This window comes from Salvia splendens, chromosome 17, assembly GCF_004379255.2.
Source record: "Salvia splendens isolate huo1 chromosome 17, SspV2, whole genome shotgun sequence".
NCBI classification, from domain to species: domain Eukaryota; kingdom Viridiplantae; phylum Streptophyta; class Magnoliopsida; order Lamiales; family Lamiaceae; genus Salvia; species Salvia splendens.
The window spans coordinates 20,340,400-20,352,348 of NC_056048.1; the positions used below are offsets into that span (position 1 = coordinate 20,340,400).

Below are 11,949 nucleotides of genomic sequence, written 5' to 3' on the forward strand. Positions count from 1 at the left end.
TACGTTAAACACGCCAATGACCTTTGCGTTTTATATCGTAAAGACGCCATCAAGATTGGCGTGTTCAAATTTAAGTAGTTTGGTTAAAAATACGAGCAAGATACGGTGCCATTGTAAAACGCCAACTATGTTGGCGTGTTTGCGTATAGACACGCCAATATCACTGGCGTTTTTACTTATAAACACGCCAACTTCATCGGCATTTTTCCCATAAATGGAATTGATAACAAAATGGGTACATTTGCGTTATTTTAAAGGCCAAGTCGCCTATAAACGCGATTTTCTCGTTAAAAGAATACATTGATTTTTGCAATTGATTATTAGAGTTGAGTAGCACTGATGTTACATGATCTTTCAGTTCCATTTATTCCTCGGCCTTCGACACCACCGTCTTCGAGGATGGCGCCGCCTCAGACACCGCAAGGTGAGCTAGTCCCGACGCTTACGCCAACGGGAATGCGACCAACATTGTCGGCTGCGCAGCCATCTCCAAGTTTTTTTCCATATCTTCTTGTAGCGATGATGGGGGTCTTTCTCATCTACTTTTGTTGATATATGATTTGTGGATTTTGGATTTCATTGATTCATTACTGTATAAGAATTTCAATATGAAGACTAATATGTTTATATTTATGAATTGTGATGGGGTTACGACAATAAAATATAATTGCAAATCTTATAAATAACGTCAACTAGTGGACGTGCCAGAGTGGTTCGAATCCTGCTTGTTCTTTTAATCTTGTCCACGGCAACAACAATAGGGTGAAGAAAAATCTACTAATATCTAAATTGCAAATCCAATTAATTCATTTGCCATAATTCAAATTTTTGTTCATCCTGTTAAATTGATGATATACAGATATTGTTTTAATCCAAACATTGCTGTATGATTCTAGGTAGGGGCGGTGAAATTTGTCTCCAACAAAATGCATGCTCAAATCTATCAAAAGGTATATACTATACCATTATTGTCTCAAATAGCACTCCTGTTTTCCCTGCAAATGTCAAAGTAGACATTGACACTTCTTCTAAGTAAAAGTTTTAAACAGAAATAATAAAGAAAAATAACTAATATTATTTGCAAATCTATCTTTTTCCTTTTTTTTGACTCTTGCGCTACTTTTATGCTTCTGATTCTGAGTATTTTTTTTAATATGCAGCTAAACAAGGCATATGTATTCATGTTTTGTGTGAGGGTTAGTCATGTTTTAACTTGTCTTTTGCTTTTGGTAGGTTCAGAGGCTTTTGATTTTTTTTATCTTTTCATTTCCAGACAAAAGGAAAAGCACAGAGAATGAATGTGGAGGCACAAAGCAACCAACTTTTCAGTAAAATCATTGGCAACAAGCATAAAACAAGCTTGATATTTCACTTTCATGTTAGCAATGAGTGTTTTTTTTTTACATCAAGATTCCCAATACATTCTTACATTGAAAACTGCAGCTTTCTCAATTTAAAGAAGGATGATTATTTTGACTATGTCTAGTTATCCACCTTTGTCAACAATCTATGATCCTATTCTAACTAATCAAAGAATCCTCAAAATAAAAATAAAACAAGAATCTTGTACTCCCACTTGGCATCTTCAGTTGTTAGATTACATCCTGCAACAGAAAGTTTTGTCTGATAAATTTTTGTATGAATTTGGATAATGCCTGAGAGAATGAGACTCGTTTTCTCCATACCTTAGCTGCGGAAGAAGACTGCAACGGCTCGTATAATTACACTCTACAACGAAGTGTACTTAGTACATGATCAGTGGTGTGTAAGGTTAGGTCTCCAAAACTGTGAGTATTCACATCTGATGAGGAAAATAATTAGACGAGGGGAGAGCAACAAAGATGGCGCGTACGGATAATATGGGAATACGGGATGCCAATGCAGCACGTACACTTTTTTTCAAAAGAAGCTGAGTTCAGTATAACTTTGTGTGTAGGGTAACAGCTCCTCGGCCTGTATTCTGAAGCTTGAGCAGCTCGTGCTTTTCCTGAACAGGTTGGGGACTAGCTCGATCTCGGCCCAGAAAACGCTGGAGACTGGTCTATGGTCTGAGAACCTAGATTCACCTCGTGCATAGGATAACAGCTGGAGACCCCGTCCGTACCACAAGATCCTATCACACCTTGAGATTCACACAAAGCAACATGTAAATGGATTGTTTTCAGTAGGTTTATTCGAGTCATGTTGCTTTTAAACCGTAGAAAATAACGAGAGCCTAACCATGCAGGAGTTCGTCTTTTCTCCTTCGGGTGCATATCATCACCAGCATATCTGTCTGAATTGTGCGAGTATTTATACGTTGGTGGGAAGTAGATCTTCCCTTCTTTCCATCCATCGAATACTCGGCCTTGTCTCTGCTCTATCCGGAGCTGTCAGATGACACAAATCATCGGTCTTTAAGGTTTCATATCATGATAAAGAACAGACGTGGTTTAAGAAAGAGTGTCAAACATACTTGGTCTTTTTCTAACAGTATCCTCCAGTTTTGCATTTCCACGAGTGCTTTGGCAGATCGGTAGGGAAGAGCTATCCGATAGTTCAGATCTCCAAGCCAAATTATTCGACTACATTCAAGAATTCAAGCTTAAATCTATGCACATGATAGAAAATTTTCTTGACTAGAGAAAATCTTACTCATGTTCAAGGATTGTCTCGGGTGACTTTTCATCGTTGATGTTGCTGACACGTGGGAACCGTGTCTTCCTTAGGATCTCCATGACATCAGAATTTCTACGAAGCTCATCTCCTTCCTTCTCACCGGATGTCAAATGACTGCACACGAAGCAAAGGCTGGTCTGGTGCAACATCATGCTGATTGAAATGGAACCCTGTGATCAAATGATGGTAATGCCTTCTTAGTCTAATCAATGTAACTATCTAAAACTATAGAAAAATAATTTAAGTTTTTGTAATGTTGTAACATAAATAAGCTACCTTATTACCAAGATATCCCATTAATCCTCTTCCAACAGATGAAATCTTTATGTTTCTCACATGTTCCTTAATCTCACTTTTAACCCAAACAGTGAGAAAGATGCCAACCATTTGTTTATTTGCAACCAAAGAGTATCTCGATCTTCGTGGCTCTGCGTATGCATCTTCTGCCAGGGCACAAGTCCTCGGCTGCAAGACCGTGCTAGGCGAATCACTAGTCAGATAATCCTCGAAGTCACTAGGCCTATGACCCAAGGAGTAGTCACTAGGCCGGGGTCCAGATGAGTAGTCACTGGGACGAGGGCCAGAAGAGAAGTCGCTCGTTCTCTGGCTATACGAGCAGTCACTAGGTCTACCGCCCCATCTCACATTCGCACCAAAGTCACTCTGCCTGTGACCAAAAATTACCCTGTCACACACACTGAGTCTCCTATCAAGGGGAGTCTGTGGGATTGACATGTCGTTCTCCATGTTCCAGCGCTGTGGTGGTGTTTGGAACGACCGACGTGGGAAGAAGGCTGAGGCTTTGTTACTGGACGATCCCTCGAAGTCTGCATTCCATTCAGCGACTGGATCAGGGATTGGAGATGGTGTGTAGCACCCCCCGACTCCACTAGTGCCTGGAGCATTGTCCAGTGTGCGTTTGATTAAGGCGAGCCACTTCTTAGCCGGGCAATTGTCCTCTGCTCCAAGAATGTTGCCGGCATTCAAAGGAACTATTTCTTGAAAACTGCCAAGATTGAAAAAAACAAAGTCTTTTAGAAGCCATAGGTGAATAATTTCAAGTAGCATAAAAAAATTGATGATCATGTTCATACCCTAAAACATATACATCTGCAGAAGGGGCTGAGTGTAGCCAATCATCTAGGTTCATATTGCTCCTAGGTGGTTTTCCTCCCAAATTCCACGTTGACACGAAAACACTGCTCGAAAATTAAGAAAATTCTAAAACTTCAACCAAGAGCTGCAAACAACCACAATGCCTGTCATTGAGAAGAATCAAACCTGTAGTTTTGGATGTTTAAAATCTGGGGATGATCAAGATAGCCTCTCCCTCGCCTGGACCGGGACCTTGAACGCGAAAAGGAACGCTCCATGTTCTTTGCTGAATCTTCTAACAAACCAAGATAACAACATCTTCAATATCAAAGGAGTGATTTCAACTTTCATGAGCATAATACTATGATGAAAACAGCAAAGGCTAATGCATTTTGTGTGGAGTTTTAGGCATAAATAAATCACCTGTTTTACTTTTCTTGATTGTAGATGGCTCCCTTTCAGAGAAGCATCTTCTCCACTCCATTTCACCCCCTAAATGAAAGCCATCAACACTTCAAACTATTTTTTCCAAATTTCATCATTTATAACACTAATGAAGCAGCTAATCATTAAAAATTAAGAACTTCAAACATTGAGGTAAGAAAAAGAAATAAAATAAGAACAATTAGTTAAATGCAGAGAGAAATTCACTCTCACCTCCATAAACAGCTTCTTCAACAGCCTGAAATTCCTCACCTTTGCACTTAATATTGAACCATTTCCTAACCAGTTTCTTTGACCAAGAGAGCTTCACATAACACCAAAAAGATATCATTTTTATGATTAAATAACAAAAAAAAAAATCACTTCTTTTTTTCAATTCAAGAACGAAGTGGTAAAGTGAAAAACCTTGCTCTCTCTGCAATTTGCATCTTTCATGGCTTCCACTTATTGCTTCATGCACACACCTCCACCACCTCTCTCTCTGCAATGCTTCTAAATCCAAATCTAAGTGGCCATTTCCAAATTTCAACCAATCTTCATTTCTCCATTCTTGTTATGAACATGAGACAGAGGGACCTTCTTTATTTTCTTTTTCTTGAAAAACAGAATCAGAGGCCTTCTATATTCCAAAGTGTGTAACTTGATTAGAATAAAGTTCAGCCTTTGCTCCCTGCTCTCTCTCTCGCACTCAATTGAGTTTATATTCTAAAATATGCTCTTTTTCCACTTATCCAACAAACAAGTCCAAACACAACTCCTTCAAATTATGATTAAGATCTTGAATTGTACTAGTACTTGTAGATATGACAAAAAGGGGTAAATACAAAACAAATCATTCTTTTAGCTGTATATGTGTATATATCCTGTTTTGAGTTTGCCATTTGGTCTCACAAAACAAAGTTGAAACAAAAGCAATTAAAGAGGGACATTGTTATGTGTAAAGATAGAGGTCTCCTCAGAGATTAACACTGATTTTTTTTTCTTCGACTTCTTTTAATGTTGTACTGTTGCTTTATACAATGTTGTGGTATATCCGTATATAGTAGTAATTCTTTTTCTTGGGTTTTGGTGTTGCTTGTCTGAGAGAATTCAGGAATGTTTGGAGATGGGGTTTTGGAGTTTGTTTGTTTGTTAGAGCATCTAATTGGGAGATAGGTAAATGGAGAGGTAAACTAATATAACTACCATGTTTACCTTTTTTTCATGAAAAATCATTTTCCAAGGGGAAAGATATTTGAGAAGGTATTATATTTTTTCTCATTTTGAAGAGGTATTCTTACCTTTCCATTAATGGAGAGGTAAAATCTTATAACTATCATATTTACTTTCCTTTCATGAAAAATCATTCTCCAAGGGAAAGTTATTTGAGAAGATATTACATTTCATGTTTTTTAATACATTTTATATGATTATTTTAATTAAAAGAATTAATTTACTTTTCTATATACATTTTGTCCTTTGAAATATGTTACTTTTTAGAAGGGTATATTTCATTTTTTAAGAAGGTAAATATGATATACCTTTTCTATATAGTATATATCTTCCCTTCTTAGAGATTGCACTTGAGGATTCTCTTTTTAGCTTTGATGCACTTTTTATTTAGAAGTGTATTCTCTGGTTAAAGTCTACAAAAAATTGTGATAGTTAATATAGTTGGGACATTTAGTGCAATTGAACATGTTTATATGTTTGTTGATTAATCTTAATGTTTGTCATAGAGCCTCGTTAAACTCGTAGTAAAATAGGCGCTTTTAGTAGGTACGAACCCTTCTTTAATAGAAATATAACCTTTTAAAACTACACGAATTTTAATGCAAATTTAGTAAAGTATGAGAGATATAAAAAATTATGTTAATGAAAAATTGGTCGCACCTCATTAGAGACCTCGTTAGAGAGAAAGCAAATTCTTTAAATAAAAAGTTTATATTTTTCGGAAACGTACTAAAAATGAAAGAATATCTATTTTTAGGAGACGGAGGAAGTATAATACTACTTCCGTCCCACATTAGGAGTCACATTTACTTTTCTGCACTCATTTTATAAAAATGATAATAAATAGTTCAAGTGGAAAAATAGTAAATTAAGAGAGAGAATAATTTACTTTGCTATTTTTCTACTATAAGTATATATTATTATTTTTATAAAACAAGTGCAGAAAAGTAAATGTGACTTCTAATGTGGAACGAAAGTAGTAAATGTTATTAATAACAAGATTTTATAAGGAGACATCTGCCAATTTCAGTTAAGTTATTGTTACTCATGTGTTGAAGGTAATTTTTTATGACAGTAGTGTTTTCAGTTAAAAAATGCTACCCTCTGTGGATATATATATATAGAGTCGTGATCATATGATAACCCCTAAATATCGTAATAACCCTATAACCAAATCTGGACCACACATATTTCTAATCATGCGATTGAGATTCAATATATATATATACACGGGAGCGTTATTCTCCTATTCATCCCTTAGATCTTTTATTCTTCTTAATATGGGCCGTTAGATCTCATTCATCAACGGTCCACATGATCTGCATTATTACACTATAATGGTGCATTATTAGTCGGTGTGCATTATTCAATTGAAAATCTGCATTATTACACTATAATGGTGCATTATTAGTCGGTGTGCATTATTCAACTGAAAATCTGTATTATTAAATGACACGTGGCACCAATCTAACTGTCGGATGACAAAATCGTGGGGCTGAGATTAAAAAGAACAAAGAACAAAAGATACAAAAAGGAAATGAATACATCCATATATATATATATATATGAATTCAACCATATAAATAGCTATTTATATGATTTAATCTTTTTAATAAAACTTTGATTGATAAATTTAATTGTGGTGGGAGGGCCAAAAACTAAGAAAGGGAGGGCCAAAAACTGTGGGGAATATTGAAGAAATGCGAGGCTCGAAATATGGGATTTGCGGTCTCAATTTAGGGGGGCCACGTCAGTGGCCCTTCTTTTTCAATGCTCATCAATATTCTGTATATTTGAGTTTTAAATTTAATTAGTGAAAACATATAATACTATCACAAAAACAACACTGTTGGAGTGAATTCCGTCGTAGACTCGTAGTGGTGACGTGACGTGACGTTGGTGTGCTCAACATAGGCATGCACAATCCGGCCCGGCCCGCCGGTTAACCGCCGGTTCGGGCCCGCCGGTTCATGAACCGGAACCGGGCCCGGAACCGGCGGGTTGAACCGGCTGAAGGGTCGGAGGGTCATAAGGGCCGGTTCAGGTTCGGGCATAACTTGAACCGTGAACCGGCGGTTCAAAACCGGCGGTTCGGCGGTTCGAACCGCCGGTTCAAAGGGTCGAACGGCTAGGGTTCGTAGGGGTTCAAAGTAGGGATAGGTATGAACCGGCGGTTCGCCGGTTTTGGGCGAAAACCGCCGGTTTTGGAGGAAAACCGCCGGTTTGAACCGGCGGTTCCGACCGGTTTCCGCCGGTTCCGGAAGCTTTTCAGGCGTAGGGGGCTAGGTGAGGTCAGAAACCGGCGGTTTGTGTCGGAAAACCGTGGACCAACCCGCCGGTTTCGTGGAAAAACCGCCGGTTTTGAGGTTGAACCGCCGGTTCAGGCGGTAAACCGGCGGTTCGGCCGAAAATTTGAAAGTTTGAAATTTGAATTTTTTTTTTTTATTTCTTCCAATTTTACTCCTATAAATACCTCACTTCTCCTTCATATTTCCTTACCCCATTCTTGTGTTAACAAGGATTTCATTCTCAATCTCCATTTCTCTATTCTCTCATCATTCTCTTGCGCAAGTTTAATTCTACACTTTCTACTCACTACTATATTTGTTGTGCTCATAATTTACCACTTCTTTTATACTTCATACATATTTTATTCCAAGTCCATATTACTTTTCATTTATCAATATATTCAATATGTCTTCTTCTCGTGGTGGATCGGGACGTGGTGATCGGGGCAAGGGAATAGCCCAAGATCAAAGCACTACGCGTCCCTCAAAATCTCGACGACCTAGTCGTCGAGATGTTATGGACGAGGTTTCCCGATTGGCAGCCGAACGCATGCAAGTAAGTAATGAAAAATTTGTTTTCCAATTCACATGCACAAAATTTCATTAATTTTTTTTTGCGTTCATACTTTTAACTTCTACGTACATAATATTTGTAGATGGAAGAAGATCATAGGACCGCCATGCTACTTGCTGAAATGCAACAAGGCGGGGGTAGGGGAGATGAGGAGTTCGACGTTACTATATCGTCGGACTCGGACAACAACGAGGATAGATCGCATTCTCGTATTCCTTCTAGCACCGGCGGAAATGAGGAGATGCCTCCCCCTGCACCCACTAACACGGCAAAACCTTTGAAATCGGACATTTTTATCAAACACTACAAGAAGGTGGCGGTGGTGATTCCAAGTCCTCACGATCCGAACTCTCAAGAAGAGACTTCGGACTTTCATGTTTATTGCAACTATTGCGATAAAGTGTACAAATGGTCCGCCGGTGGTGGATATGGCACCCTCCGTCGCCATTTAGTGGCAAAGCATCCGGTAGAATGCGGCACTGCCTCTACCCAAAGCCAACTAAACTTCCAACCCGCCGGCGCCGGCTCGGGTTCGTCAGGTGCGCCTCTATTTAAATATGATAAAAAGAATTTTGATGATACAATGACTAGATGGGCGGCTATGAAGCATATGCCCTTTAATGTTTTTGATGACAAAAGTTTTGAGGTTACTATGCAAAGTGGGTTGAATGTAGCAATCAAAAGAATAGGTCGAATGACCGTGCAACGATCTACCGTTCGGCAGTGCTTGGAGAAAAAGGTAGAATTATCACGTTATTTAGTTAACATGGGCCACAGGGTGAACATTTGCTCAGATGTTTGGACGGATTGTTTTAACCGTCATTCATACATGGGTATTACGGTTCACTTTGTGGACAACAGTTGGACTTTGAACAAGCGTTTAATTGGTTTTAGAGAATTTGAAAGTCCACACACTGCACCAGAAATTGCTTCTTTGATTATACAAGTGTTGAATGAGTTTCAGCTATGCAACAAGATATTTTCTATTGGTTTTGATAATGCAACTGCCAACACCGCAAGTATTGCCGATTTGATTGCGGCTTGTACACCGGTAATTGGAGGTAAGTATTTTCATCAAAGATGCATTTGCCATATTTTAAATTTATGTGTACAGGATGCCCTTGAATTATGGCAAAAGCATGTCTCTCCTATTAGAAATGCAGTTAGATTAATCCATCAAAAGCCAGCTATTGGCAAAGCATGGAAGAAATATTGCCATCAAAAGAATGTCAGGTACACGAATTTTACTATGGATGTGTCTCATAGATGGAATTCGACATATGATTGTCTGAATTCTACCTTGACACATAAAGATGCTTTATGTGATTTTTATAGAACTAACCCCTACCGTGATTTATATCTTTCGCATAGTTGTTGGGATAACAGTTTGGCTTTATTTAAATTGTTCAAATATTTCAAAAATGCTACTGTTGAATTGTCGGGTGTTTATTATTGCACTGCTGTTCGTGTTTTGGAGCATTGCATGTACATATCCCTTGGTTTTAAAACTTCAATGAAAAATGCTTCCTCTTCTCCCGAGTTAATGTGCGTTTTGTATTATATGATTGAAAAATGGCTCAAGTATTTCAGTGAGATTCCTAACGTGTTTTTGATTGCAAAGGTATTGGATCCAAAATGGAAATTAGCAGGTACCTCTAGAATTTTAGATTTTTATTATAACAATTTGAGTTCAATTGATCTTGGTCCCCTTCAAGCAATCCAATCCGATACCAGTGACGAATTTGGAGTCGACCTCTCAGAAACCTTTCAAATAAACCTCCCGGACCGGTCAGTTGTGCAACAAAACCTCGAGTATAACTTGCGCTCTCTCTACACCGAATATGAAACCAAGTATAACACCACTCACCAAGTCAGAAGACCCCCTCCTCCACAACATAACTATGGCTTTGCATTTCAAGCCGATTATGATGACCCCGACGCGCAATCCCAACTAGCCGACCTATACAACTACAGCACCGGCGGAAGGTCCTCAGGTATGGTCAGTGAATTAGATTTATATTTTGAATCACTCTTTTCCTTTGGTGATGAAGGTCCTACTCCTCCCGCCCAAATCGACGTCCTCGATTGGTGGGGAACCCACGAGAAAGATTTTCCCATCCTTGCTTCAATGGCCAAGGAGATTTTTTCTGTTCCGGCTTCCACCGTCGCCGTCGAGTCCGCTTTTAGTGTTGGCTCGCGCGTTTTGGATGAATCAAGAAGTAAGCTCTCGGCGAAAAATATGGAAGCCGTGATGTTACTTGATGATTGGGCCAAAGCTGACGTCCGAGAACAAGAAAATGATTGGAATGATCGTCAAGAGGGATCACAAGATGAATTCACCGGGGATGAAGATTAGGCCAACCGTCAACCGCCGCCGGCCAAACCAAATAGGTAAGTAAGGTAAGAGAACTACGTGGACTTTGATTCCCTAATGCAAATGAGCAATTGGGATACGTAGGCACCTCAACTTAAATTAAAAATTTAAGTTGAGCTCAAGTCCTTTTTCTTTTATTTCTTTTTTTTTCCCATTAATTCCTACTTTAAAAATATGCAAATACAATTACATAATTGTATTTGTATATACTCTAGTCGATGAAGTATATTTCTCTATACGGCTAAATGAGGGAAACTTTTGACAATTCTACTATAATTGTTGATTGTTAGACGAAACTCAACATTTAAAGTTGAATTGCTAAAGGTGTCCTTAATTTAGTTATGTAGAAAGATCTTCTTCGCCGGTTAAGAGTATATATATAATACACTTATACGTTTAAGAACTTCAACGTCGTTTCTTGTCATTTGTAATTAGTTCTTCACTAGTAGTCTCATTTGTATTTAAATTTTGTTTAAGAATTCAAGACCGCCATATGTTTTCAATTTGTAATTGTTGTAACTTGTAACGTGTAATTTGTAAACATGCAATTTCAATAAAATTGCAACTTTAGACGTATTTTTTTCAATTTTATTTACTCACATTGCATACAAAAGCAAACTTGAAAAGTGTAATGTAATTTGATTAAAATTGAAAAGTTGAAAAATGCAAAAAAAAAAAAAAAAAAATCGTCAACCCGCCGGTTCGGGCCCGGAACCGGCGGTTCGAGCCGAAAACCGGCGGTTTTGAACCGGCGCGTAACCCGCCGGTTTTTTGAACCTGAACCGGAACCGCCGGGAGCTAGGCGGGCCGGTTCAGGTTCGCGGATTTTCCGACCCTTGACCCGCCGGTTCGGGCCCGGAACCGGCGGGTTCCGACCCTTGTGCAAGCCTAGTGCTCAACATCACACCCATTTTAATTTCTTAGTTTTTTAGGAAGATAAATTGATAATACACATATTTAGATTTTAAAAGTTAAAAGAAAATTGAAAACACTGAAAATTCATATACTCCATTTAGCACTAATTAGCACAATAATATATAAAACATAATAAAATATATAATAATAATAATAATACAGTATGGTGGCGTTCGGTTGTCATGACTAATATCATGAGACTATCCATCTAGGATTAATTTGTGAGATTATTTTAGTTGGAGGGAGGAGACTATGACTATTTATCATGAGACTATCCATCTAGGATTAATTGAAAGGTTCAATCTTATGAACCAAACATGATACATATTTAATCATGAGATTTAATCTTAAATAAATTGTCACGGCATATACTAAGTCCTAGAGGGGCA

At 38.2% G+C, this 11,949-nt stretch overlaps 1 protein-coding gene across 3 annotated transcripts; it reads right to left on the minus strand.

The window, feature by feature from the left end:
• Positions 1–1,322: 1,322 nt before the first annotated feature.
• LOC121773548 (type IV inositol polyphosphate 5-phosphatase 6-like) lies at positions 1,323–4,934 on the minus strand. Of its 3 annotated transcripts, none has more exons than XM_042170429.1 (12): positions 4,603–4,934; positions 4,411–4,501; positions 4,177–4,245; positions 3,940–4,045; positions 3,753–3,857; positions 2,935–3,664; positions 2,635–2,828; positions 2,456–2,564; positions 2,221–2,369; positions 1,892–2,122; positions 1,686–1,801; positions 1,323–1,604 (listed from the first exon to the last, which is right to left on the minus strand). In XM_042170429.1, exons 1-10 carry the CDS (start codon positions 4,630–4,632, stop codon positions 1,900–1,902), a joined length of 1,806 nt encoding a protein of 601 aa, XP_042026363.1. In that variant the 5' UTR covers positions 4,633–4,934; the 3' UTR covers positions 1,323–1,604; positions 1,686–1,801; positions 1,892–1,899. The 3 variants fall into 3 exon arrangements, with proteins under 3 accessions (XP_042026363.1, XP_042026362.1, XP_042026364.1); XM_042170428.1 differs by having other exon boundaries at positions 3,940–4,048; XM_042170430.1 differs by lacking the exon at positions 4,603–4,934 and having other exon boundaries at positions 3,940–4,071; positions 4,411–4,420.
• Positions 4,935–11,949: the final 7,015 nt, after the last annotated feature.

What these genes read in the sequence shown, in the direction of transcription:
- LOC121773548 (XM_042170428.1), bottom strand. Translation starts at nt 4,632, where the DNA reads ATGAAAGATGCAAATTGCAGAGAGAGCAAG. An exon ending in CAAATTGCAGAGAGAGCAAG is followed by an intron (nt 4,502 to 4,602) that starts GTTTTTCACTTT and finishes TGTTATGTGAAG; the next exon opens with CTCTCTTGGTCAAAGAAACT. An exon ending in GCAGATGTATATGTTTTAGG is followed by an intron (nt 3,665 to 3,752) that starts GTATGAACATGA and finishes CAATCTTGGCAG; the next exon opens with TTTTCAAGAAATAGTTCCTT.